Below are 26702 nucleotides of genomic sequence, written 5' to 3' on the forward strand. Positions count from 1 at the left end.
CCCCGTTAAAAGGACGAATATGGCAACGGCGAAGGTCTTACTGGGTTGGACGAGTGGAGCTTCTAGTGTAGCTGGAATGAAGATCCAGCTTTTGATTTCAGCCAGAGGCCTGACAATATGGGCTGCCAACTTATTTCACCAAAGGACTGCACATCCTGCCCAACTCCTATAGAAGTTCCTTGCGAAGCAGGGCGACGTCATCACGATTTCTGATTACCTTGCCTGCCCTAGTACTGGAATCTCATAGCCATGTGAAATGTTTCAATAGGGCAGAACTTCGGATAGTGATGCATTATGTGCGGTTTTGCAGGTCACCCATCTACACTTTCTCCTTAAGTTTTGGGTTGGTCCCTTCTTAGTCTGCCCAAGCACTGCTTTGAGGTTCGTAAGTAAGTGATTTCCTGTGAACGCGACTGCAAGCAATATAGAGAACTTGACTCGAAGAAATCGCTCAAAGCCTTCCTCCAGTTGGCAACAGGGCGAAGCCGGGTCAAGACACTGTAGGGGAGTCAAGTGGACGATATGGCAGCTGGATGGCCGACTTGCGAGGGATGAGGTTGCAAAGCAAAGCAAAGCAAATCCACGTACTAGTAGTCGCCTGCCCCACTTGGAGCTCCCAAGCCCCACTAGCTCCATCTGCACCCGCGCCCGATCTGGCTTAAGTAAGCAACCGGAGCACCTGTCGTAAACTTAGCAACACCTTGAAGCTTGCAAGGGGGTGCGCGGTGGCCAAACACGCGTCTAAATTAGTTTCGCGTCGCATTCACTTGTCCCAAAATGCACAGCGGGTAGGATGCTCGGGTCGACACTGCCTACCGCCGCTTCCACCTGAACATCGGAATAGCACCACGGGGTGCAGTTCGGCTGAACAGTCGCGACCAAAGCTTAGCGTGCATCAGCATGTCATCCCATCCCTCAAGTCGTCGTCGACGACGCGACCCAGACGACGATAGCGATTCCTCCTCTGCTTCCGACGGACCCAAACGCCTTCGCTTGGCTCGACGTGCTCATGACTCCGACGATGAATCTATATCGCAAAACATACTTCGTACGAACGGCGTTAACGGAATAAAGTCTGAACCCGACAAAGATGGGTTCCAGCCGGGTGCTATCCGCCGTGTAAAGGTTGAGAATTTCGTCACCTACGAAAGGGCAGAGTTTTTTCCTGGTCCCAACCTCAACATGGTCATCGGACCGAATGGAACTGGGAAGAGCTCTCTCGTCTGTGCCATCTGTCTAGGCTTGGGCTTCAGCCCGAAGCATCTTGGCAGAGCCGGTAACGTTAAGGAGTTTGTCAAACACGGCAAACCTACAGCGGTCATTGAAATTGAGTTACAACGTCGACCGCAGGATAGAACGCATCACGTTATTCGAGTACAGATCGACCGTGAGAGGAACAGCCAGAAGTGGTGGCTCAACGGGAAAGACAGCACGCACAAGAAAATTCAGGGCCTCATGAAGGACCTGAAAATCCAAGTGGACAACCTCTGCCAATTTCTGCCACAGGACCGCGTTGTCGAATTTGCTTCTGCTACCCCGATTGACTTGTTGCATGAAACTTTGCGTGCTGCAGCACCGCAAGAGATGCTTGAGTGGCAGAAAGAGCTACAGGAACTTCATAGAGAACAAAAGGACCTCCAGCGGGGCTCTACGAACTACGCCGACCACCTCAAAACCCTCGAGGACAGACAGCATGATATGCAAAATGATGTCGACAGGCTCCGCGAGCAGCAGGAAGCTCAGCAACGTGTCGTTGATCTCAAAGATGCCCGACACGTAGCTGATTATCTCGAAGCGAGATCTCTTTACCAGCAAAAGAGGAATGAAGAAAAAGATGCCAAAAAAATTCTGAAGAAGCTTGAAGAAGAGGCTTCACCTTCCTTAGAGGCTGTGAATCGCAAGCAGGAATACCACGACAGGGTTTCCGTAGTGGTTCGTGCTCGCAAGGATGCACTGCGACGTGCGGAAACAGCAGCCGACACCTTACTTAACCAGATCGAAGACGCTGAAGAACAGTCAAGAGCCATTGGTGCTAAATTAGAAACCAACCGGAAAGGATATGATGTGAAGAGACAAGAACTGGGCAAGATTCGAAGCAAGATTGGCGTCTTGGAAAACCAGAAGAAGAACAAACCCCAGGAGTTCAACGCTCAAGAACATAATACCCAGATTGTGAGTCAAGTGTTCTCAGCGCATCAAATGAAACGTGGCTGACAGACTACATAGCGAGAGAAGGAGCATCAACTCCGGGAAATCGAGACGGACCTTCGCCAAGCGGATGGGAAGATGAGAGACATCAAGGAGCAGGGTCATGCCAAAACGCACATGAAAAACAAGCTTAATCAAGAGCTCGAAAGTCTGAACTCGCAACAAGGACAGCTTCTCAACCTTATTCAGAAGAAATGGCCTGACGTTGCCAAAGGATGGGCTTGGCTTCAAGAAAACGGGGATAAGTTTGAAAAGGAAGTTTTTGGGCCACCTGCTCTGTGTTGTTCTGTCAAGGACGAGCGATACTCTGACCAGATTCAGGCACTCTTACACAATGACGACTTCCTCTGCTTTACAACTCAAACCAGGGAGGATCATAAGAAGCTCAGCGACTACTTTTATGGACAACTAAGTCTCTCTGTCAACACCCGGTCTATTTTCAGATCGATGCAGGACTTCAAACCTAAAATATCTCGGGAGCAGTCCAAAAGTCTTGGTTTCGACGCATTTGCGATTGACATGTTGAGCGGGCCGGAACCGGTTCTCGCTATGCTTTGCAACGAAAAAAAGCTGGATGTCGCTGGTATTGCTTCGTCTGACATTAATGACGCTCAATACGAGCGCATTATCCAGGATGGGATCATCAACAGCTGGGCCACTGGTAGGCAACTTTACAGGGTGTCTCGACGCAGGGATCTCGGCCCTCAGGCCGTTTCAACTATGACCAGGAGCATTCAGAAGGGCCTGTTCTGGACAGACCAGCCTGTTGATGAGGCTGAGAAGAACGAGATTCGACATCGACTGAGCGAAGTTGAGGCAGAGTTTGAGGCCCTGAGAACGCAGAATGCTGAGGTCAAAGCTCAGATGAATGCCCTTAACGAGAGGAGGAAGGAGATTAATGAAGGCCTTGTAAGTTGTAGTGCATGCGGTTTTGGTTACGAAACTGACAAACCACACAGAAAGTACTCAGGGAAAGAAAGAATGAACTACAAAAAGCCCACAATGCTTATCAAGCAATTCCCATCAAACTTGGTACGCTAATAGCCGCACAGTACTGGAAATGTTGACTAACCCACGCGTAGAGTCTGAGAAGAAGGCATTGGAACAGAAGAAGGCGGAGGCCGAAGAGGCAAAGACAGAGCATCAAAAACTTGGCTTTGAAAAAGATATAGCCGTCTTGAACAAGGCCAAAGCTACTCTACGCCATCATGCCGCAATCGCTGCTATTCGGGAAGCACAGGAAGCTCTGTTGGAGGCTCAGATTTGCGAAATTGAAGCCACGTCCGATGTCGAAGGTCTCAAAGTTAGGAACAGCGACCTAATGCAGCAACTTGAGGAGGAGAAGCAACACATTGAGGCGTTAGTTCAAGAGTCTCAGCGATGCAGAGCTCGTGCTGAGGCAGCCCGAGGCAAGGTGGCACAACTATTCCATGACGATCCTGACAGGAGGGATGTGCTAGAGGGCTTGGCCAAGGACAAGTCTGTTGAGGATGTTGACAATGAGATTGCAGCTGAGGAGGGCAAACTCGAACTTATTCACGTTACTAACCCTGGTGCCCTGCGCGAGTTCGAGAAACGCGCTCGAGAGATTGAGAAGTTGCGTCAGAAGATGGAACATTCGACGACCAAGCTCGAGCACCTCAACCGTCAAATCTTGCGGATTCGCGAGAAATGGGAGCCGAAACTTGACGAGCTCATCAGCAAAATCAACGACGCCTTCAGTTACAATTTCGAGCAGATCAATTGCGCTGGAGAGGTTCGCGTACACAAGGATGAGGACTTTGACCAGTGGGCACTGGACATCATGGTCAAATTCAGGTATGCTATTCGCACCACGCCGATGCTGTAATTACACTCCTGGTGGTGGACAGGTCCGCTAACATCAAGCAGAGAGAATGAGACACTCCAGCAGCTCAATCAACACCGCCAATCTGGCGGTGAGCGCGCTGTTTCCACCATTTTCTATCTCATGGCCCTTCAGTCAATGGCGCAGTCTCCCTTCCGAGTTGTTGACGAAATTAACCAGGGTATGGACCCTCGTAACGAGCGCATGGTACATGAGCGTATGGTCGAAATCGCGTGTCGTGAGCACACATCACAGTACTTTCTCATAACACCCAAGCTGCTTACGGGTCTCCGATATGACCCACGCATGCGTGTGCTCTGCATAGCCAGCGGCACACATATGCCCCAGGATGGCAAAAAGCTTGACTTCGGGCGCTGTCTGCAAATTCACAAGCGCGTGACGGCCAGCGCATAGAGGTTGGAGAATATCGTTTAAGGCTACCAAGTGAGCGCATTTTTCGAATTGATATCGGGCGGAGTCAAGGCGTCTGGGTGGGGAAAGTGTCATGAGGTCACGATACCCCGGGATTACAAAAAATTCCTTTTAGATAACATGAGGCCATCATACCAAAGCCAGGCACGTTTGTAGCATTATTGTTAAACCAGAGGGTTGACAGTGATACCTACAATTTGGACAATGTTGCCATTTCGAGTCCTATTGAGAGCAACATTGCATGGATGGCGAGAGACCGAAATTATATAGACCACCGGACATAGACCTACCTGTAAAGACCGTATGGCCTGAAATAGAGAATCCATGTACCCCTTACCAAGTGATTGGTAGGCCATATGACATCTCCGTGGCTTGGAGCTGCTTTATCCTTGGGCCTGCATGTTTGTATATAAAGGTTCGCAGATTTGCCCAGCTTATTGGTGAACAGTCTAGTGACAGAGGACTAAACCAGGACGCTAGTAGATGGATAACAATGCAAATGATTATTCAGTTTCCAAGCAAATAGTATATGGTATGTATTTTAGTACATGTTTCCCGACGCGTCTTTACCTCGAATGCCGATGGAGTCATGGTACACAGGTTCCCTGCGACAACGTGAGCAAGGCGAGCCCTGGTTCCTGCATATTAAAATGTGCTGGAACGCCATCCCGCTTCTAGAGGTGAGCTCTTGGACTGCAACTAATATGTCCGTCTCAAATTCCGAGCGGAGATGGGTTTGACTTGCGAAACATAAAAAGTGTGCAATAAAAAGGTATCATACATACAACACCAGGTATTCGCTGGTCGTCACCGACCCAACTACTAATCCGGCCCTCACTGGCTTATCTATGGGAGAGCGGACGGGATCCCGAGTTTTCCAGTGGGTATGGTCGTATGTACTTGCTTCTGCGTTAATGGAAGAATAAGAAGGGAGCTAGGTGTTTCGATATTGATGGGACCAACGCAAGACTGAACCTGTGACACACAACATTATTCGCAGAAGTATATAGTTTTTGTATTTGAATATTCGAAACTAGTGAATGAATCTATTCACTTGAGTAATTTACATTTTCCTATACTTAGAGTAGTGATATGTGTGTGTGTGTCTCTTGAACAATGTCCCCGTCCTATGCTAACGAGTGGTTCACACGCGGCCCCACATTCGTAATTCTCAACCAGTTCCGAGTGCGGCCCGGGAAGATGGCAAAGTGGGGCCGGATGAGTGAACGGTCTCTAGAGACTTAAAACATAGGCGCACTCCATTTAAAAAATAAAGAAAAAACGCGTGTCAAAGTTGCCATTGAAGGAGCAAATTCATTTCCAAATGTACTGTATTCAAACTAGTGGCTCGGTCAAACTTTATTTTCAACGTCACAGCCCCTGGACAACGAAGTCCGAGCATCTCCGCTCTCGTGAACGACCCACAATCCCTCCTGAACTAGCTGTGTAAATCCAGCTTCATTTGCAATTTCAAGGGTATTCCAAACGCCGCTTGACCTCCAAAGTCAAAACTTGAAAATGAACAAAAAGAAGTGTGTGCTGTTGTACCTCCCCCCTTAACCAGGACTCTCTTTTTCTTTTTTGATAAAGTCTCCTGGCCTGTTGATCCGTGTTTATCAGGCCCCCATGGGTATCCAAGATGTATATGTATGTCCAAAAGCCAGTTCATGTCCGACGTCGATATCGATCGAGTATCAATGTGTATGCGCATAGATTGTACATAGGAAATAAAAATAGAAAGTGCGCCGGTTAGCGCGAAGTGGGTGTAGCTTTTGTTCCAAACGCCAGCAAAATTCGGTTTGTCTGCGAAAAGAAATGATGGGGCTAGCCATAATGAATCGTTTTCTAGCAATAGGGTCGAACGCAATTTGGAGCATATTCAGCCCCAAATCGGCACGTTGCGGTAGGCAGGCGAGTTGTAGCTGTGCAGCACACGATAGGGAGGGTTGCCGTGTGCGTGGACACTGCGGCTGCGACTCCGACTACGGGTGAGGCCTGGTTGGATGCTGTCGGGTGAGAAGTAATCCTGCTGTTCCCGCTGGTGTTGTTCTCGCTCCTCCTTCTCCCGCTGCTGCTGCTCAATTCTTACCAATTGTTGGTAATAGGTACCGTATTGGTTGACGGGCTGACCAACAGAAGGGCGTCCTTGGGCTACTGGCCCACGATACTGCGGGGAGAAGCCGTCATAGCTTGCTCGGTGGCGGAGTTGGCGTGTGGGTTGAGCTGTGGAAGATGCGGTTGGCAGGCTACGTATGGCAGGGCGGACGTTCTGACTAGGTTCAAAGCCGGGGCGGCTAATAGGGCGCCACCTCTCTTCAGGCGCTCGGTGTTGAATCGTAGACTGCTGGTCCAGCATTGAGTACCGCCGTGGGCTCATCGGCGGGATTGGGGGCACGGCAAGCGCATTGCCGACTGCCAATGGTGAAGCTGACGGGTAGCTGTGGATTGTCTCACGGCTGCTCTGCCTGGACAAGCTCTGCCGTCTGAGTTGAGGCTCACTAGATGACGCAGAATGTGGGCGAACTGGAGCCTGCTTGCGAAAGGTCTTCCCGCTACGGGTGTACAAACTCACTGGCGGTGACGTTTTCTTCTTACTGGACAACTCCGGGAAGTGTTGGCTGTGAGGCGAGGAAATAAAGGCACCATCGCCTGGCATGGGCATCAGCTCTTGCGCCTGAAGATGTATGCCCATGTTGCGTTCCATTTGCGCAGTCATTGTGAACGTCCGACTGGCCGGCTTGTGAGATTCGTCTTGATGGGACATGGTGGTGATAGGTTGGTCCAAAAGACTCCTACCGACGCTCTCGCTCACGGACTCGTCCTTCTCCGCGTTGGTGGAAGGGACCGGTTTCCGATGGATCGAACGTCTAGGCATTACCGAGGCTGCCGCTTGTGCAATTGAGGAAGGCACCGACTGGAAATGGCGGCGACGTGGCGTCTTGGGCTCATCCACTTCTTCGGCTGTCTGCGCAACCGGTTTCCTCGTGATAAGCGTTCGTTCTGCCACAGGAGAAGAATCTCGGCAGTCCTCCATTTGGGTAGCATCGGTGCTGCCAACGCTAAAAATCGTCTTCAAGGTGTCCTTGCTCGCCTGGGTACGTAGAGTCAGTCGCTTAGTCGACGTTGGGAATCTACCAGAATGTTCCTCTAGTTTTGTCTTAACAGTCGAGGGCACAGTAGGTATGGTATCATCGGCAGGATGGGTGGTGTGAACAGCGGGTGGACCTCGCATACCCGAACCGGTGAGAAACCGTTGGAACTTGCTCGCTCGTTGAGACCCGCTTCCAATAGCGAGGACCGAGTTCGACTTGTCAGAACCGGCGCCGCTCGAGGGAGTGGACTCCGGAGAGGTGGGTCCATTTTGGGGAACTTTAGTACCATCCAGGACCACAGGAGTTTTGCGATCCCTGCGGAAAGCATTGGCGGCGCTCAGGTTGAAGAACGACCTTGGCGATGTAACAGCCATCGCGGTACTGTTTGGCGAAGGTTGATCGGATTTCGCGGGCTGAGATGGGAGTGTGGAGGGTGCAGAACCAGCACCAGCAATTGCAACATCGTCGATATTAATATGGCTGGTTGCCGGAAGAGCGACAATAGGAGATAAACTAGAGTCAGATTTCTCATCGTCTGATTCATCCAATGCGGTATTAGCATTTTTGCCCTTTCCGAGGGCAGTTTTCTTGGCATGAAACGACCTCAGTGAGACATTCGAACTGTAGCCGGAATCAGCCTTTGAAAGGGGCTTGGGCTGGTATTCGCTCGTTGGACTGGTAACAACGCCGCTGTCAGCACGAGCAACGCCTCGCGACTGTCTCTGGGATTGGTCCGCTTGCAGTTGCTCGATGGATGGTTTCGCATTTGGGTCGTTTCTAACGGATAGAATCTCGGCCGAGTATTCGGTTTGCATATCGTCCTCAAACAGCTCGTCTTCCATTGCTGTATGCTTTGATGCAACCTTCAGTACGGGGCTCAGTGGCCTGCTTTAGGTCAGTATGGTTACTCTCAAAAGGTTACGTAACAAACACCATCTTTTGCAAAGGTTAGAATGGGGGCTACTAACGAATTTGGCCCTGACCTGGCCATCTCCGTCCCCAGCAAAGACGTCGTCCTCGGACTGTGAACCTCGAGAACAGCGCTTGACTGCACTAACAACACAGTGCCCTCAAGGTCCTTGCGGCCACGGTCGTCTTCGTCCATCGAATCCTCCGGCACGGCATATTCAGGGTTCGTAAGTTGTTCGGCCAATGTCTTTTGTTCTGCCGGCGGTTCCAAATCCGGACTGGGAAGGGGGCTGGCCGCCCCGTTTGTAATACGCAAAGATCCGAACTTCATCGCGCCAAGTGGCCGATAGTCCATATCGGAAGGTGTCAGAGCGCGTTCAATGGGCTCTTTAACAGGCGGGTGAAGAAGCTCTGGGAGATCTTGTTCGGCAACAAACTCATCGAAAAGCGCAGGGGGGTTGAGGCTTGACTCAATTGAGTTCAATCTTGACTGCCCAAACGCCGGTGTAGCTGGCATGCTGCGCCGAAAGCTTGATCTCCTCGAAGATGAATAGTCCGCTGCCGAAGGAATGCGAGTTGCAAGGCCTGGGGTTAGCACCATTGAACGCCGCCGCACTGGGGCGTAGAGAGACACGTCGGAGTTGGCTCTGGTAATCTGCGCGCTCGCGGGTTGAGGGTGAAGAGGGTGAGAACTCTTCCATGTGCTGGGCGAAATCTGAAAACGCGAAACCTCAAAGTGACTCTCAGACATGATTGAGCTTTCCTCGCAGGCTGTGAGTTCTTCGTTCAGATTGAGTAACCGTCTCGACTCGTATGACATTAGGTTGTAATTAATGGACTGTCGGTTGCCAGGAACGAGCCAGCTAGAGAATCAAAAAATTAGCCATGTTAATCTTTATCGGGCATGCAATTGGCATTGCTCTCGTACCTGTCCACCTGCAACTGTCTTGCCTGGTCCATGTCCTTCTGAGACTCCCAAGTCATGGAGTTTGCCCTTGACATCCTGTCGCTTATCTCTGGGTTTACCATAATCGTCTGTCTTCTTTTGTCTTTCCGCCGGGAATCTTGGGAACTCTTGGAACGGAACAGGCTGGCTCTACGCTTCCAATCCCTTGTTGATGGTTCTGGACTATCTTCGGGCACTGGTGGTACAGGAGGAATAGTTTGGGTTGGGGGAGTCGTGTTTGTTTGTACTCCATTTGATGTTGAAGGCCTGGGCAAATGTGTTTGGGACACTAGACGAGAATTCGACCGAGATGGTGGGAGGCTGAAGGATGCGGTGCGATCATGGCTGCCTAACAGGCCAGCTGCTTGTGAGGGTGGGGTCGAGACATGGTTTCCGACTCTCGGTTTTGACAGCTTCTGAGGAGATCTCTTACTGGAGTTACCGTAGGTGCTGGAGTGATGTGTCGATTCAACCGAGTGTGTGTTGCCCATTTTGACACCGTGGGTGCCGTCTTACCGACTTATTCGTGCCTGGTCCAGATTCGCAGGGGCACTGCAAACTGGCAAACTCAAGGCTCAAGGCTCAAGGGGCGGATAAATTGATTAAATCGAGAAGAAGGGCGAGGATGTCCAGCCAGCAGGAATATGTTATGAAGACGACCTTGATACTGCCATGCCGCGCGAATGTTCTTAGACCTGATGTCTGCTTGTTTGAACACCAGTCTCATTTACCCAGTTCCCACCACAAACGAATGCGCCGCGCCGGTGCGGTGAGATTGGGAATAATGGCGTGATAAGCTTGGACCGTGTGGAGGCAAAGCTCACTTGAAGTCGGGGAGAAAAGGGAAAAAGACAAGCAATGCAATGTAAGGCAAGGTTGAGGACCAACGCGATCAGTGAAGCGAGGAGGAAAGGGGGCACTCGAGGGGTCTAATAGATCACCAAACGGAGACCAGGACGAACAAAGGATAGTGGTGGTTTGTGGTGGGATAGGCGCAATTAAAACATAGCTTGCATGGGTCTGAGCATCTGCGCACCGGACCAGACCGAGCGAGCGTCTATCGATTAAGCCGACAGATACTCCACATCAGAGCATGCCTGTTCTCTTAAGCCTTGGGCAGTAAGAGCTAATTGCTGGGGTCAGTGGCAAGTTGTGCATGCTTTTACGGACTTGTGAGCGAGAGCAAAGCAGGTTTGGGCCGGGAGTGTGTAGGTGTTGGTGCTGGGTGCCAGTGTAGGAATGGGCCTCAGATGGCATCTGTTCGAACAGATGCCATGCACAAGAAACCAGGAGGTGGAACTACGGTGACGACCTACATGGTTTGAGACGCGCAAGGTGGGTTGGAGTAGGGTGGAAAAGGACAGAGTACCGCCTGCGGCGGCGAATGGGCAGGGCTATTCCAAGTTCCAAGCCCACTGGTTGCTGGCCCATGCAGGGCTGCAGTGGCATGCGTCTTGGCTGAGCGGGACGTGGTCGTAAGGTGTGGTTGGGGAGTGCCAAGTCGTGTCGGACGGCTATCCGTATGGGTGTAGCGGCATCAAGTGGCATTGAATACCCAGTAAAGGCGGAGGCAACGCAGAGAGACCTAGCAATGGGAGGGATGAGGGACACCGCACAGCTGCGGTAAGGTGAGGTGAAGTGTCAAAGTAGCGTGTACTAGTACAGAGTACCTTGTCCGCGGCCAGGATATGGGCATGGATAGCGGACATCTGGAGAGGATGGAGTACAATATGGTCTTTCGTCTGATTGATGCCATTGTTCGCGGTCTAACTGGGTTAGGCGTTGTTTTCTGAAAGAAAGACAAGTTGCCCCTGCCCTGTTCTGTCCACTCCAAAGGACCTCTTCAGACACAATGGCTTTGGGGGGCTTATATGGCAACGATGGCCACAACAGCAAAGCTGAGGTGACCGATCCAGTCATGCTAGCCCGTTCGATGAAGCATACCTTTGTCTGCAGCAATATTTTGCCCCTCCCTGACCTTGAACAATGAGTGGAATGGTCTGATACGGGCATTTTAGGCTGACCAGGCGAGCTGGCGTTGAAGCTGAAGCTTGCGCAGGGCGAATGACGATTAGGCGTGTCCGAGATGCATATAGTGGACATGGGCGGGCGGTCAGCCCATCAGCCAGGCATTGAGTCTATGGCAGTGAGGTAAAGTCCGGTGGCCAACAATGATAAGGGAGCAAGAGGAGACGACAAGGCGTCATTCCATGTCTCGGAACGCTAGGGCAGCTGGGCGGTTACGGGCAGGCAGAGAGATGCAGGACAGTAATGGTCAATGTTCCCGATAGACGACCACAGATCTGTGTGAAGTTGTGGTGTGGCTCGGGTGCATATTGTTTATGCATCGAAGTCATTGATTGGATCGGACTGGACAAATCGATGTCATGGCACAGGCAGCGGTTGCTGCTGGTATTAAGCGTGGCCGCAAAGACCCTGATTCATCATCAACGTCCGGAGTTATTGCAATTTGACGTGTTTGATGAGTTGGTCAATTTTGGCAAAAGAATTATCAAGATTGAATGGTGGCTTGCGCCGCTTGTTGCCAAAATCTCGGGACTGCCTGGACCGGATCGGCCCCGCCAGGCCAGCAGGAGCTAGCGGTGTGCCCTTTCTGGGCCCAAGAGGGTTCAAGAGGACCTCCTCCGCTTGGATGGGGAATTTGGGGGCGTCATACTCAATTGAACGGCGCCGTAGGCATGTTTTAGCTGAAGGCAATCGCTAAAGCCGCCTGTCGCCGGGGCCCACTAACAGCTAGGAGGCTAGAGAGGCATTCGTAGCCGTTGGTGTGGCCAATTTTTTTATCTTTTTCTCGTTCTTTTTTAGAGTGCCGCCAATTGAAGCATCGGAAGCCCCCATGTGCGAAGTTTCGAGTGGACTGTTCCGCGCAGTATCCTACGGTAAGTAAGCTCCAGCCTAGTGCTTTAGGACCGCCATCGCCAAACCGCACCGGAGGCCAATATTAGCTCACCCAGCCTTCTGTTTCCTTCCTTTCTGCTCAAAACCGAAATAAACCAGCTTGGCTTGGTGAGCTAGTGGAAGGCGCTGCAGGTGGAATTACCTTGAGCTTTGTTAATGAAAGGCAGAGGGTCGCAGTGAGGGGGAAAGTGCACGCCTTCCCTTCCTCATTCTGTTTCAACTCCGTCAAGCCACCACGTTGCGTGCTTGCTGCCGTTCGTCACGAGGCTGTTCCTGCTCCTGTTCCTGTTTTTGTCCCAGATCCAGTCCCAGTTCCTGCCCTCGTTTCTGCCCATGTTTCTTTGTCTCTGGTCTGGCCACTCCTTACCCCTTATCTGACTTACGTTAAGGTACCTACCTACCTTACTTTATCATAGGTTGGTAGACTCCAAACCTCGGGGCTCTCCTACCCCACGTCTAGTCCACGTTTATTGTGTGAGGTGCTTCCATGCCTTCCGTTTCTTAGTGCCTTGATGCTCCTTCTGGACCCCGGTGCCTGCATCGTATCCAACCTCATGTATCCTCTGGGCAGCTCACCTTCCCATGGAACCTCTCTGCATCTGCGGAGGCCAGGTGCGAACATACATCTCGATTTAACGATCAAAGCCGGATTCTGTCTCCATTCCGTTCCAGCCAATCCTCCGATGACAACTGCCGTCTGCTGGACCTCACATGGCCTTTCCAATCCTCTTCATCTTACTCCCTAGATCCTGCTTTACATCCGTTCCAGAGTTCGGGTTGGCCCGGTTCGGTCAATTATGTACCACCTTTCACCCCGAGCCTTTTTTCCGTCTTCCGATGCAACGCCAACTACTCCGTCCCACCTGCCTACTAGTGGCAGTAGTATACGTAGTAGACAACGATATTGAATGGAAGCTAAGAGGACAGGGATCACTCCCCTTCCTCTCGCCATTATCCAACGCGCTCCGGCGACGTACGTGCCATGGTCGACAGAAATCAAAGAGTTCATCTCTCATCGTCCATCTTGACCACTGGGCGCATACTTCGCGTCGTGTGTGAAGCATGCCATCCTACTCACTCTACAGACACGCAATATTGGCTGTGCCACTGTACGTACTTGCCGCCCTCTTGAGGCTCAGAGTATGCTTGTTTCAGATCGTGCCACTTGACTTGATTGGGCGCTCGGAAGTCGCTGAGACCAGCATATCCTCATCATCAATCCTGGTCACCCACAGACTCCTCCCACCACACACCATGTTCACCGGCAGACTTCTGGCCAGCTCGATGCAGTTTGTGCATGCGAAGGGATGCCCGTTGTCGATCATCAACCGCCGTCAGCCATTCTTTCCACGTTGGATAAGACAATCTGAGACTGCCCTGTCCACGCCCGGACAACGATAATTCCCTGTCGTCACTTCGGTACTTTGGGATGGAGTGTCGGCCTTCGGATGATAGCCAAGCACGTATTCGTTTTCCGCACGGAAGCGCTCTGTTTCCCCATCTCCGTCGAATGAGGGGTGCGGTCTTTTGAACGTATTGAGGCTTGTAATATCGGAGTGTTGCCAACACCGAGACAATACTCCATCTTGCGTCCTCACGATTCCATGCTATGAACTGACTACTGCTCCAGCCCTGAGATAGCTTCTTGGTGTCACGGCAAGCAATCTCCCCCACCAGACTTGGCTCGCTCCCGGAGGCAAGGTTCAGGGGTTCGTAAAATTGGCCTTTCTCAGCCACGCCCTCGTTTAGAGCAACAAGACAGGAAAACCACGTCCCACATTCGATCATTCAGAGCTCATTGATGCTTGCAATTCATTCTACCAGTCTCCAGTATTGCTATCGGCTCCACACTAGATGGTCAAGAGCCTCTAGCATTATCTGCAAGCCACGTTTTGGGAACGTCATTCTGCACAAGAGACCCTGTTTACAGTATTGGTGGATTACGCGAGTGCACCGAAGGAACACAGACGACGGCCGTCATCGAGATCGCTTATTAGTCTACTTTTCTTGGTGGGCTATTTTCCGAATGGTCAATATGCCAGCCAAGGTGATGGGCCACCGTCGTGAAAAAAGTTCCTAGCGACATTGCACGGTTGCTTGCCATCGCCGAAAGCGCACACTCCGTACCGTTGTGGAGTTCATTACCCTGCTCTCCTTCTACCCAGGATTCCTGGCCACCGTCAATTTCAAACGCTTGAGAATGAGACGCTGCACACTCTACCGTTCTGTATTTGCTCCCGGTCATCGCCCGTGGCAGCATATCACTGTGCCTGGGCCGTTCTTGCACCGCTTGACTCGCTAAGGACAGGTTATCTGCTGCTCCTGCTTTCTCTTTCGGTTGAAACTGCAATTAGCTATATTCGCTCGGAGTCTATGAACAAGAGGGCTTACATATGAGACTACTTTGAAGAGTTGCAGGGAGCATCAGATGTACCGGGTACTTCACTAGCCGGCGGTGTTTCTGTGGTTCAAACTTATCATGTCTGTTATCGCTCTAACTCCGCTAACCCGCAGCATCGCTGAGACTGCATCCTCTTGCCGGTGGTGTTTCTAGCACCATCCCTGCCAACGGGAGTGGATTTTCAGTATCAAGAAAGATGTTGAATAATGAACACGCAATGATGGACTATTCTCCACCCCATTATTTTGCTACGAAGACTTGCTTGCATTTCAGTCTGCACTACGGCAAAATACAAAGCCCTATGGGCTGCTATTCCGATGTGCCCGTTTGTCCCATGGCAAACCGAAACACTTCACATACTGAAGCGATACACTGCCTGACCACCATGCCCGGAGCATCGTCGGAGCAAATCACTCGAATATGGAACGGCTCGGCGGGCTCCAATTTTTAAGGCCGGATGATCATGCAACCTGAAAATGGCTGCGCTTTTAAGCCAGGTTGAGCTGCGGTCGCATTACTCTCGGCCCTGCCCTTCACTTTTCCAGACTGTTGCCGCTGACCAACAGCTATAGCCGGCTACTCGGAAAAAGAAAACTGTCGGTTGTCTCCAAAATTTAACTTGACGCAAAACTTGTGCAAGTGTTGTCCACGTCAGTCAGCTAGTAGCACGCGATTCATCGCACGCACTTGGTCCAGACCACTGCAATAGGCTTGCGACCGCTTGTTCTCCGAATCATTTACAATGGCACCATGCAAGACAATTTCGCCAGCGAAGTCGCGCCCTTGTCGTGGTTTCGAGTCAAACTTGATAGCTGGTTAGCAATGACTCGCCATGGTTGAGAGTTTTACGTTGTCGTCCAAACCATGCTCTCCACCAGACAATGAGCGTCGCAGCTACTCCTGGCAGCCGACAGTAAAGAGGGAAAGTCCATGAGACGGCAGGCAGATTGAACTTGATGTCCGGGTGTCCTGGGCAAGAAGAGAAATTAGCGCCTTCTTTTGCTATGGCCTAGACTACTCTTCGGTACCGGAAATACTGCTAGTTGGATGCCTAGTAGTAGTCGACTTCCCCAACTGCAATCCGACAACGCCAAAAGGTGAAGCTAAAGGGTTATGCTGAGTTGGCCGAATAAGCGCTTGATTGCAGAACTGAATTTCGCCTCCAACTCGGAGGCGCGTCGTCATTCCGAAAATCGGTATCTTTTGTACGACGACCCTTCAGCGAGTTTTCTCGCTTCAGCCTGAGGGTTGCCCGTCCCAACATTTCCGTCCTTTGCCTTCAGGATTGAGTCAGTTGGCCACATTGAACAGACGATTTTCGCCTCATTGGCAAGCATGTCAGGGTTCCATGGCCTTCCGGAACGTTTTGATACCCAGTGCCTGAGGGAATATGGAGACTTCTAGGTCCAGGGTGCACGGGCGAAGAACTACTCCATGTTTCAAAGTCGTTTCTCTCACCACGAGGGGGATTCTATCCGTTTGCGTTTGTTCGAGCGCGACCCCGACCAATTCCTCAGCCTATGCAACACAAGGAATATTTCGCCTCTTGTCTCTCGAGCTTCGTCCATCCGCCTATGCAAGGCGATGCATCCACGGATGCACCGAACTTGCGCATTGCGCATGCTTGAGCCGTTAGCCAGTACTGCGGAAGCTGTGGCTCGATACTACATAATGAAATCACGGCAAAGGCACACTAGGTTATCGAGGAGACTCGTCACGCCACGATTCAACCTCCGACTGAAAGACCGATACATTCTTTCTTCTGGCTAAGGAAAGGAGGCAGACGCTCTGACCGGGCGTTCGACTTCAGACTCTCGAGCAAGTTGCTATTGGTGATTGGAAGTGCCAGGTAAAGTAAATCCAGTCAAGCTTGCGGCCAAGTGTCGGGTTCAAATTTACATCCTACAAATGGTTCTGCCCTGTCGCGGATTCAGCGGCTTCTCCGGGCCACTCATTATTCCTATCAAAGGGATAGACTAACGGGATCTGGAACCACTTGATACATTTGATGGGTTGTGCGCTCAGTACACGAAGCTGGGCGTCTAGTATAGGCTTTACATGACAGCCAGCGAGCTTTCTAGGCCACTGGCGACGTAAGGAAGCAAAAACGCTCCCGTTCACTAACAAAAACCTCATCTTGTAACGTTTACTCCCCGATGACATAGGTACACCCTTCGTCACCAATCCAGACCTCATGCACGCGACCGGCGTCGACGTCAATGCGATCGCCAACGCCGTAGGTAATCTTTTCAGGCTGCTCATCCTTTGGGTATGTGATAGTCAGGCTACCTCTCAGAATCAGATGAGTCGTCAGGCTCCGATGCGAATGAGGGGGGTAGTGTGCTTTCCTAAACTTAGAAGTCAGCCATCATTGACTTTGGGTCAGGGCGAGCCTTCAATGGTACAAGCTGGCACTGTGAATGGAGAGAACCCGTCGATGTCGACGTCTATCTCGTCGAACCCCAACTTGCCAAGAAAGTCAGAGACTACGTACGGTCCATCGGTCCAAGTGAAAACGTGGGGAAATCCCCATGACTTGACTTCGGCTTCGCTGTTGCGTTGTGTCGACATTGTTACAGTAGCGGGCTGTACCAAGCTTGGGAAACGATAGGGTTAGACGCGGCACGACGGTTCTGGTCTCTACGTCGCGTCTCTGATTTACGTCACACAGACGATATGTTGAGATCTGTGCTTGCGCGGGGTATTCCCTCGATTACGTCCGAGAGTGGCCGGCAGTTCCGAGTGTCAACTTGGAAAATAGTGTGGTCGGAGAATTCAGTTGGGGGTTTGTGCGTGAAATGGTCCAAAAGATCGAGCGTTAGTGGCGCCTTACCAATTACTTTTCTTTGAAAAAAAAAAAAAAAAAAGAAAAAACTTTTGTCCCTCAGGATGGGCGGTCTGATGGGCGGTCTGATGTCGTCCTGGGGTCAGACGTCGTTACTGAGATCCAAGGTTTTGCGAGCGCCAGCTAGTGCTCAATTTACACATCTCACGCCACGGAACTGTTCTGCAGCGGTAGACTACTACTTCTCCACTTACCCCGAACGTTCCCCCATGCGGTGTGCATGGTTAGTTGCCCGCAAGGTGTTGGTACCGGGACGGAGGAGAAAGACTACGGAAAACGGTAGCCCGCCTCTGGCAATGGCGACAGGCAACCCAGAGTTGAGCACGCGCAGGTGGGAAATAAGATGTTGCTGGGTGGAGCCTCAGCCCGCCTTTGGTTCCAGTTTTGGATCTTTAGTTGGCCGTCAAGGGGGTGACAAGAAGATATGCCGGTCGCTGCTGTACTACAAAATAACTATCGTAAAGGGGCCCCAATATTCGGGTTAAAATAAAAAGGCGGGGAAAAACGTCCAAAATATTTTTAGAGTTTTAATTATCATACGTTTGGTTTATTTGATGATTCCTGTGGTAGAATGATAACTGGTCGTTACAGCAAAACTTAGAGCTCGGCAGGAAGCGGAGATACTTTTTGTTACTCGATGGAACAACAAGGCTACCGTCAGTCAGTCTTGTCAGTCGGTTACGAGCTGACTGCATTGGCATGTCATAATATCACTTTTGATAGGGATCGTCAGCCCAGAAGAGGGGGCCTCCCCAGAGTTCCACAGCCCAACGCGTCTCTGCTTTAAATAGGAACCTGGTCGAATTAGAATGCCCCCAGCAAGGGGCTCCAACACGGCTTTTTTTTTTTTTTTTTTTAATATGTCTCTAGTCAGCTTTCGTTGTTGCAGGGACGCCAATAGATGAGATGTTGGCAGTAACGACAATCTGTGCTTTTTGCGGGGGGTGGGTGAGATAGGATTATCAGAGGAGGCCGTTATGAGGAAATATACCCACTATATCCTTTGCGGATAGGGAACTCAACATTGTCGTCATCCTTACAGAGACAAGGCCACCGGCAGAAGCTGTGCCGGGGTGACGGGATTCGGCCGTCACATATTGCTGCTTTAGGGGACTGGATTCGGCCCCACTCGGTGGCTATGGATTGGTATGTATAATTTGTGCATAATATGAGGATGTCATGCTACATACGACGCACGACGGCCCGGCTCTTGACGGTTTGTCAACCCTGCCCCGGGACGATGGCCGGGCTTTCCCATAACGAATGACGACGAGGTGTGCCCTAGAAGTAGTTGTATCACAGCATCTGTATTTTCAGCCCTCTACCACGTTCAGGCTGATCTCCTGATCAGTTTGAAGATCACTCAATGCTGCTGGTAAGACTATGTAGGGGCTTCCTATAGCCAAAAGAAACAGTGAGCTGCTAATGGGACTACACTTTATGTTGACGGCGTTACGGGACATATGAGAAGAGGATAGATGACGTATGCTTGCTGCCATGAATTGAATATTTTGGCGTCAGTACAGAAATATTGTGCCCTGCTGAGCTGTAACCCATGGCGACCACTCCGTTTCTGTCGGGGAATCCGGGATTCTGGGCCCAGACCAAGGAGTGAATACGCATTCCCAGGTCGTCCGAACAACCGCATTTTCAGCGTGGATTTCCAGAAACAGTTCAGACCACCAGACGTAGCCACTCAAGATCATGACGCTATCGGACATGGCAAACTTGAGGATGTCTATTTCGTCAAGATTTACTGGCCTTAGAAGTGTCTATGAGCTGTTTGTAGCCAATGTACTGGATCTGTTGCATGATGGTTCTCATGGCTCCGTGGAAACGCATGTCAAGATTGAAAGCGACATATATTTGTGTCTTTAGAGATATTCAGAGTCCATCTTTGAAATATATTCTTACATGTAACCTGGACTGTGTCAACAGACAGCATACTCCTGTCTTTCGTTGCATCAGCTCTTGCGATAGTCTCCTTCGTCACACGTTGTCGAGCTAGCTCCTCATGTTTCGTCGAATTTGGGCGATTTGATATTTGGGAGGTATGATACTGTCATGAGACGGCATCGTTATGAACTGCAATCGGAAAATATGTAATTGTAGTTAGGATCAATCGATAGAAACACTTGCTTAAGGCGAGAGTTCGCTCTCTAGGACTCTGGTGGTGTTAAGTGTCCTTGTAGTGTCTCCACTCAGCAACAGTGTCTCTGGGGTTATATTTTCACCTCCGACCATCCATTTAAGTCCCATGAATTCTATCATTCTTGAACTGAAACGTTTGCTACTTATTATTTCGTCCGGCAGTACGTCTCCAACCATGTTACCTTGTTTGGACTCGAGGACGTGACACCAGGGTGCAGCACACACCCACCACGTTTGATGAATTTAGATATTTCTTAGCGGCATCACCCATACTGGTCCTAGCTGAGCGTAGCGATTCAAATGCCTTCTCTCAAGCGCTAATTGACTCTGTTCTGCCAAAGTAGTGGTAGGTTTTGTGGCTTTGGCGTGTGTAATACCATCGGTGGTGGCTCTCCTACATAGTAACGACGCTGGGTAGCATTAGGTCAGTTTAGGTTGTGATACCATATGGGGAATTTATGCCCTCTTGAGTCTGGATATATAAATACTGGTAACATGATTATCTGGTACATCTCCGTTGAGATTCTTAAAGGTGAGCTTATGTTGCAGGCAACCATCATGATGTTGATCAGAGCTAGAGATGGGAACATTATGAAACCGATCTCGAAACAGTTAATAATGCTTAGGACCTCATTCTGTCTAAGCAGGTGTGGAGATCGGTGGTGTTCGATGAGATAGCCCCATAAGAGGTGTAGACCATATATGGATATAGTGAAAGGGAAGGAACGTGCTAACACCTGCGGCTTGTGATGCTGTAGGCCATGATGTAGTTGGAAGTTTCTGAGATAATCTACCTCTAATATTCCTTGTTCCAGCTGTAAAAGACGCATATTTGGATTGTTCTTGAACGGAGTACTTCAACTGGCTGCCTTTGCATTCATTGACATGAGAGTCGCGCTGGGATGTATCGAGGTGGACTGTTTAGCCCATAACCCTTCTCGTATTTCCAAGCCTTGATTGATAAAGGGAGTTTTGAGCGCCTAGACCACAAGATCCTTGTTCAGAGTAACTTGATATGTCGGCACGGGAATATCGACCTTTCCGTAACCCTCAGTTGCCCTCAGCCACACCAAGTTTACCACCAAATTCCCATATCAGAATGACACATAAAACGGCCCTGTGTCTAACAGCACCAACCTACCACGACCATCCATAGCGCTCTGGACTAGATTAGGTTATCAAAGTGTACTAAACAATAGAAGACCATATGCTTTTGCTTTGCCCACGAACCTAGGATGCATTCAATTATCCGGGGCCTGCTACATTTCGATCACAGTGTCTCTGACATATTACATCTTTGTGAGCGCTAGATGCGGCTGAGTATATGCGGAGGAATCTTTCTATGTTTTGAAGATTGATCACCAAGTCTTAAAGCCGTTGTGGCCAACATTTACCTGCAAGGCAGTACTATCCACATAAGATGGAGATATTTGTGCTCCCATGGATACAACCACAACACCGCCACAAGCTTTATTGACTAAATTCCCGTGGTCTGGCTATTATAAGGCACTGGGAGGAATCGTGGTTCAGAACTTGTGCCTGGGAGTCTGTGCTTTGTCGCCATATCCCTCATATAGGCATCTATAGCTGGCGTAGTAGGTGAAATGCTAAAGGCCAAACAACGCCAACAAGCCAACTCATCACAAACGGAAGGACTTTGATTTTTTACAACCATAGGACAAAATGCAGAAATAATTCGAATGAGGCATATGTTTAGTCAAGACGCTAGTGCAGGTACCCCGAGGTCTGGCGGAACCGTTGACCCACAGCAGGTTTGACGGTGCGAGCCACATGGCGAACGCCGGACTCGGCAGGCGGCCCGGACCGGGACGCAGTGGGGCTAAGTAACTTTATGTGGATGAACTCAGCGGAGGTGTCTCTTGTAAGACCTGAACACAACAAAACAATCTACCTGGTAATCGTACAGGATGACGGCAGTAGAAGCATTGTTGTTTCTCTATCCGACCAGTCAAAGTTGGTGCCTGAATGAATCTTGGATTGGGGGAACGGAGGTTGTGATTCTGACTTCAGGCTGTGGTATGTACGTGGAAGAGGATTGTACTATGCTCTGTCGATAGCGGTGTGCCAGTTCGTCCAAAGACTGTGTATTCAAAGGTTTTTGGCAGAGGCCAGATTGACGCCTGATTATTGACCTCAAGGAACCAACTATTCCCATTCAGCATCGCGCAGAAGTCGGGAACATATTCTACTAGACCCCCAAACATCAAGTCACTTATTGTCTTCCACTTGACTCGTGCCTCGCATTCGCCCTTTGGAAACCTCTTATATTTACAACACAAACTTGTAGCTTGCAGAGAGTCTGATCATACCACACAAGACGAAAGGTTGAGTTTCGAAACGGCTGGATGAAGCAAGGTTGACTGTTGTTGTATCACAATTAAATTAATCCTTCGCCTAGAAATTAACCAGAAAGCCACAAGTATTTTGGTTCTGCGTTTGGTTACAGACAGCCCAGTGTTTTCATATCACCTGCACTCAACAAAACAATTGTTAGAGTTATCCATGATGGATTTGTTGACATAATCGATCATCAGCCTTCTTCTAGCTGGACCGTTCACCATGAATATAAAAAACACTTACAGGAAACCACAATAAGAGTACGTGTCGCCTGGGTATTTGAAGTTGTCGAGTTATTTTACTATATTTAAACAGAGACTGAGAACAAAGGAAAGAAAAGTTGAAGTAGAGCTGTTTCTCATGGAAGCGTGCCCATATCATCGGTCGGTTCGTGATGTATACTATCGTTCCACACACTATCGGTGATTGAGTGTGGATGTAACGAGGTTCTACCTTTAGGAAATAAACCGATCTTTTGGTCAGTAAACTGGAACATAAATCTTAACTTGTGCCATCATGCCAAATTACGATGTGTGCATAAAGCTGCCTGCACATGATCTTATGACCACACTGAAAGTTCTTCGTACACAGGTTTCCAACTTGCTGTTCCGGTGGGGCCGTAGTGTGATTGCCCCTGCTCAGATATACAAAGGCAAGAGCGCTAACTTGAAAGGGCCCTTTGCAGATCGCCGGTCAAACCGTGAGACCAATTCTTCGGTTCTGGGGGGTCACAAGAAAGCCTTCTGCTTACTGCCTTGGTACATTGGCCAGACCCGATGCGTGGAGGTACGATTACCCAATTTGGTATGCAAAGGCGACTTGCAATTGGGGCTGAATAAAATCCTGCTCTTTCCAAGCACTCTTTTTTTTTTTTTTTCCCCCTAATATCCTACCTCTAGGCAGTAAATGTAACGCTCCACGTCGCGACGCACACCCTCACGCACACATGGTCATCACAAGCAGACTCCGCCCCCAAAAAACGCCGCCTTGTCACTGTGCATGCATCACGCCAAAGGTCGAGTTTCGACGAGATCGGCCAATTGTGCGTCAAAACCGCAGGGCTTTTTCTGTGGCATACTCGGCTGGTTCCAGCAGCATCATACTTAAAGTAAAGACGAACGTGGAATGTGCACGCCGTTGAACCAGGCGAAATTCCTCATGCTCAGGAGACATACAACAACGCTTGACAATCAGGCTGCAGCATAACAAGCATGCAAGACGCACAGAACATGGATTGATTCAGGGGAGAAATGGACCCTTCCGTCATCGCCAAATGTCGCACGTCCTCCACTGCCCCATCTGTGCTACCGAGAGTCACAGTCCCGGTGGAAGGTTTAGGAACAAAATGCTACGGGGCACAACGCTACAGCACACTACTAGCAGGGCGACGGCACCACTCTTAGCAGGGGTCCAGATCAATGGGGCAGTGCTGAGCCCTTCCCATTGGCCACTGCTGCACCACCGGACGAGGCTGTCCCCTCCCCATGTCTTCAGCTGCTGACACGCATAACCACAATCCCACTCCGTTGAAATTATCCTCGTTGTTCCTCTCATGCTTCAACCTCGATTTTCAATCCTGACTTCCAAGTAGTTGGTTTTACTTCTCTTCAACTTATTCTGATTTCTCATTCCCTTCCTAGGAGCATGTAAACTTCCAATGGGCTGAGTACACATTCTAAGCTGCGAAGCCATACCCTCTGCCTTTTAGATAGCACCAAGGGGGCTATCGAGCTGAAGCCTACCTCTACCCCACGCCAATCGACCCGACAGACGAAACCTCCAATCCTTCGACGCGTATTGAATCCCAAACCCCGAAGAGAGGAAATATAGGTTTTCTAGCTGCCACAGCTAGACCATTATGTGTCTCTACGTACGTCCTGCCAGTCCGTCTGACATCAGCAGACCTCAAGCTGATGTCCCTTGATCCTATGCTGAGGCGTATTGTTTCCGGGACCTCTGGACTTCCGCGGTTCCGATACGCTCTTCATTGGAGGCGAGATTCTTATGGCTAACATCTGTCCAGCTCCGACGCCGTAATACCCCCACCGACGACAGAGGTCCCAGGAAGCGGACTCTCACCATGCCCCTCTTCTCCAACACCAACAAGACCTCGGAAGCCACCCTCAAGAAATTAGTGGGTTGGACTACCTTGCTATCACCCACAAGCAATGGTTACCACCTTCGACCGAACCAGCAGACTCCCCGAATCAACATTACGAACGTGGATGGAGCAACCGAATTATCTTCCGTCTCCGCCTCCGATCCCAAGGGTGTCTCTTCTACCTCGTCCACCTCCAATGAATTCGACGCCAGCTTAGCCATACAGAACCGCCTCAAAAAGGTCTTCGATGATCTTCGGTCCCGCCGCTCCTCGATATCTCGCTCGCCGTGCATCACCCGCGGGCAATTTATTGCATTCCTTGAGAATGTCCAAGGAGAGACCGATGCTGAGGACATTCTACCAGAAGACATAGAGAAGTACAACTTTGGCGAGTTCCTCGATTTTTGGTGGAGCCGCTACGGCTTGGATGCCACACGAGCTCTGAAAAGCGAAGAGAAAGACCTGAGTCGACCTATCACAAACTATTTCATCAGTAGCAGTCATAACACATATCTGGAGGGAAACCAGCTTGCCTCAACAAGTTCTCCAGAAGCTTACAAAACGGTATGGTTGAACGAGTGCTGGCTTTTTCAGGAGGATTGCCCTTGCTCACATACAGTCACAGGTTCTCCGGAGAGGATGCCGGTGCATCGAAATCGACGTTTGGAACGGGGACACACCTATCACGACCCAGGAGGGAACCCGGTCTCCGAAGCCTGAACATTCTAGGAATCTCTCTGGCTCGTCGTTCCCCAATGTTGCGGCAAGCTTGAAGGAACATGTGGAAGAATTGATTGGAGGCGAACGGAGTGGACAGGACCATGGCCATACTAGAACTGCCAGCGCTGCCAGCAGGTCACTTGGCCCGTCAGATAGTGCCGCCGTGCTAGGACCAAGTGCTTCGGTTGAATCTCTGGATAACACTCTCCGACCCGCTTCTCCGACCCCTAGCAAAACTCGCCTGCCCTTTCCCAAGGACGAACCAATTGTTACACATGGTTGGACTTTTACGAGCCCTTGTGGGTTCCGAGAGGTGTGCCAGGCTGTTCGCGAGTCTGCGTTTGAGACCAATGAGCTTCCCCTTATTGTAAGTCTGGAAGTTCACGCCGACACGGAGCAGCAGGATGTGATGGTGAGGATCATGAAGGAGGAATGGGGCGAGATGCTGGTGGACAAATCATGCGAAGGCATCGATCCACGATTCCGTCTTCCTAAGCTCGAGGAGATGAAGAGGAAGATCATGATCAAGGTCAAGAAGGCGCCTCATAAGATTGAGGTCCCCCCCAGCACCACTGCTTTGTCACCTATTCACGCCCAAGATGAAGATGCCTCGAGCTCTGAAGATGAGCGCAGCCAAACACCAACAGCAGTTTCCGTCCAACACAACCCCAAAGTAGGCATTTCTCAGGCTCTGAGCAGCCTAGCGATTTACACCCACAGCGAGCACTTTAAGAGTTTCGAAACACACGCAGCAAAGCAGCCGAGCCATATCTTCTCGATAAGTGAGAGTAAAATCCTCGAGCTACACACGACCAAGGCCCGAGAGATGTTTACCCACAACAAAAACTTCTTCATGCGTGCTTTCCCTAGCGGTGCCCGCGTGGACAGCTCAAATCCCGACCCCAGTCCGTTCTGGCGCAAAGGCGTCCAAATGGTTGCCCTAAACTGGCAGTATCTCGACGAAGGTATGATGCTGAACGAGGGGATGTTTGCAGACGAACAAGGCTGGGTCCTCAAGCCTATTGGATATCGCAGCACGGATAAGAACACAGCCACTGAGGTCGACGCCGCGCCACAAGGTGATCTCGAACTCACCATCACTATTATCGCGGGCCAGCATATCTGGTCTGCCAGCTCCTCAGACAGCGACAGCAGCCGCAGTGGTAAAAATCTTCGTCCTTTCGTCAAGTGTGAGCTCCATGTCGAAATTGGAGCTGTTAATGGCAAAGCGGCCGATGAGGACGACTTCAAGCTCAAGACGAAGTCGAAAAATACGGACCACCCCGAGTGGGAAAACGGAGCGCGGCTCAAGTTCCCAAAAGTCTCGAGGGTGGTAGAGGAGCTGAGTTTCGTCAGGTAAGTGTCTTCTTTACTGCTTATTTCCCTTTTCACCGTCGTATGTTAGTCGCACCTATGCCTTATGACACACGACCTAAAAAGAGTGCCTGTCGCGTGTTCCCGTCTTCCCGCGTCTACCCTTCCGTGCGCGGGTCCGACCTCAGGTGGTGCGCTCTGCGGGCGGGTGGTGTATCTTCTGAACGGCGACGAAACCAAGCTTGAATGGCCTGATCCAGCCTCGGATGAGGTGCAGTGACCCGTCAGGCTCGCGTCATAGTCGCAAAGAGGTACATCATGCCGTACAGCCAAGGACGGAACTTCGGCGAGCCTCTTTTTTTTTCCCTTTCCCTCTGCGGTGTTACCATTCTATCAATATCCCGTTACGGGCCGCCAGCCGGTCATGTTCTGCTTGTCGGGCACATGTTGAGCAGCTGTC

At 50.5% G+C, this 26702-nt stretch overlaps 5 protein-coding genes across 5 annotated transcripts, besides 1 other annotated feature; 2 read left to right on the top strand and 3 right to left on the bottom strand.

Moving 5' to 3' along the window:
• Positions 1-900: 900 nt before the first annotated feature.
• CTRU02_207451 (structural maintenance of chromosomes 5 smc5) lies at positions 901-4468 on the top strand (the record flags this gene model as incomplete). The annotated part of the gene is made up of 5 exons (XM_036719160.1): positions 901-2172; positions 2227-3117; positions 3168-3240; positions 3291-4026; positions 4099-4468. 5 exons carry the CDS (start codon positions 901-903, stop codon positions 4466-4468), a joined length of 3342 nt encoding a protein of 1113 aa, XP_036588867.1.
• An 866-nt stretch (positions 4469-5334) lies between these two features.
• Positions 5335-5412: a sequence feature (Short protein (CTRU02_207452, KAL0937721.1) was converted to a misc_feature.).
• Positions 5413-6365: 953 nt separating this feature from the next.
• On the bottom strand, positions 6366-9924 carry CTRU02_207453 (proteophosphoglycan ppg4; the record flags this gene model as incomplete). Its single annotated transcript, XM_036719159.1, has 3 exons — positions 6366-8463; positions 8547-9350; positions 9416-9924. The coding sequence occupies 3 exons, from the start codon at positions 9922-9924 to the stop codon at positions 6366-6368; spliced, it is 3411 nt and encodes a 1136-aa protein (XP_036588866.1).
• Positions 9925-16899: 6975 nt separating this feature from the next.
• CTRU02_207454 (uncharacterized protein) lies at positions 16900-17324 on the bottom strand (the record flags this gene model as incomplete). Its single annotated transcript, XM_036719158.1, has 2 exons — positions 16900-17101; positions 17248-17324. 2 exons carry the CDS (start codon positions 17322-17324, stop codon positions 16900-16902), a joined length of 279 nt encoding a protein of 92 aa, XP_036588865.1.
• A 4906-nt stretch (positions 17325-22230) lies between these two features.
• CTRU02_207455 (uncharacterized protein) lies at positions 22231-22488 on the bottom strand (the record flags this gene model as incomplete). The annotated part of the gene is made up of 2 exons (XM_036719157.1): positions 22231-22239; positions 22351-22488. 2 exons carry the CDS (start codon positions 22486-22488, stop codon positions 22231-22233), a joined length of 147 nt encoding a protein of 48 aa, XP_036588864.1.
• Positions 22489-24187: 1699 nt separating this feature from the next.
• CTRU02_207456 (phospholipase c) lies at positions 24188-26288 on the top strand (the record flags this gene model as incomplete). The annotated part of the gene is made up of 2 exons (XM_036719156.2): positions 24188-24772; positions 24834-26288. The coding sequence occupies 2 exons, from the start codon at positions 24188-24190 to the stop codon at positions 26286-26288; spliced, it is 2040 nt and encodes a 679-aa protein (XP_036588863.2).
• Positions 26289-26702: the final 414 nt, after the last annotated feature.

This window comes from Colletotrichum truncatum, assembly GCF_014235925.2.
Source record: "Colletotrichum truncatum strain CMES1059 chromosome Unknown Contig_0004, whole genome shotgun sequence".
Classification (NCBI taxonomy): domain Eukaryota; kingdom Fungi; phylum Ascomycota; class Sordariomycetes; order Glomerellales; family Glomerellaceae; genus Colletotrichum; species Colletotrichum truncatum.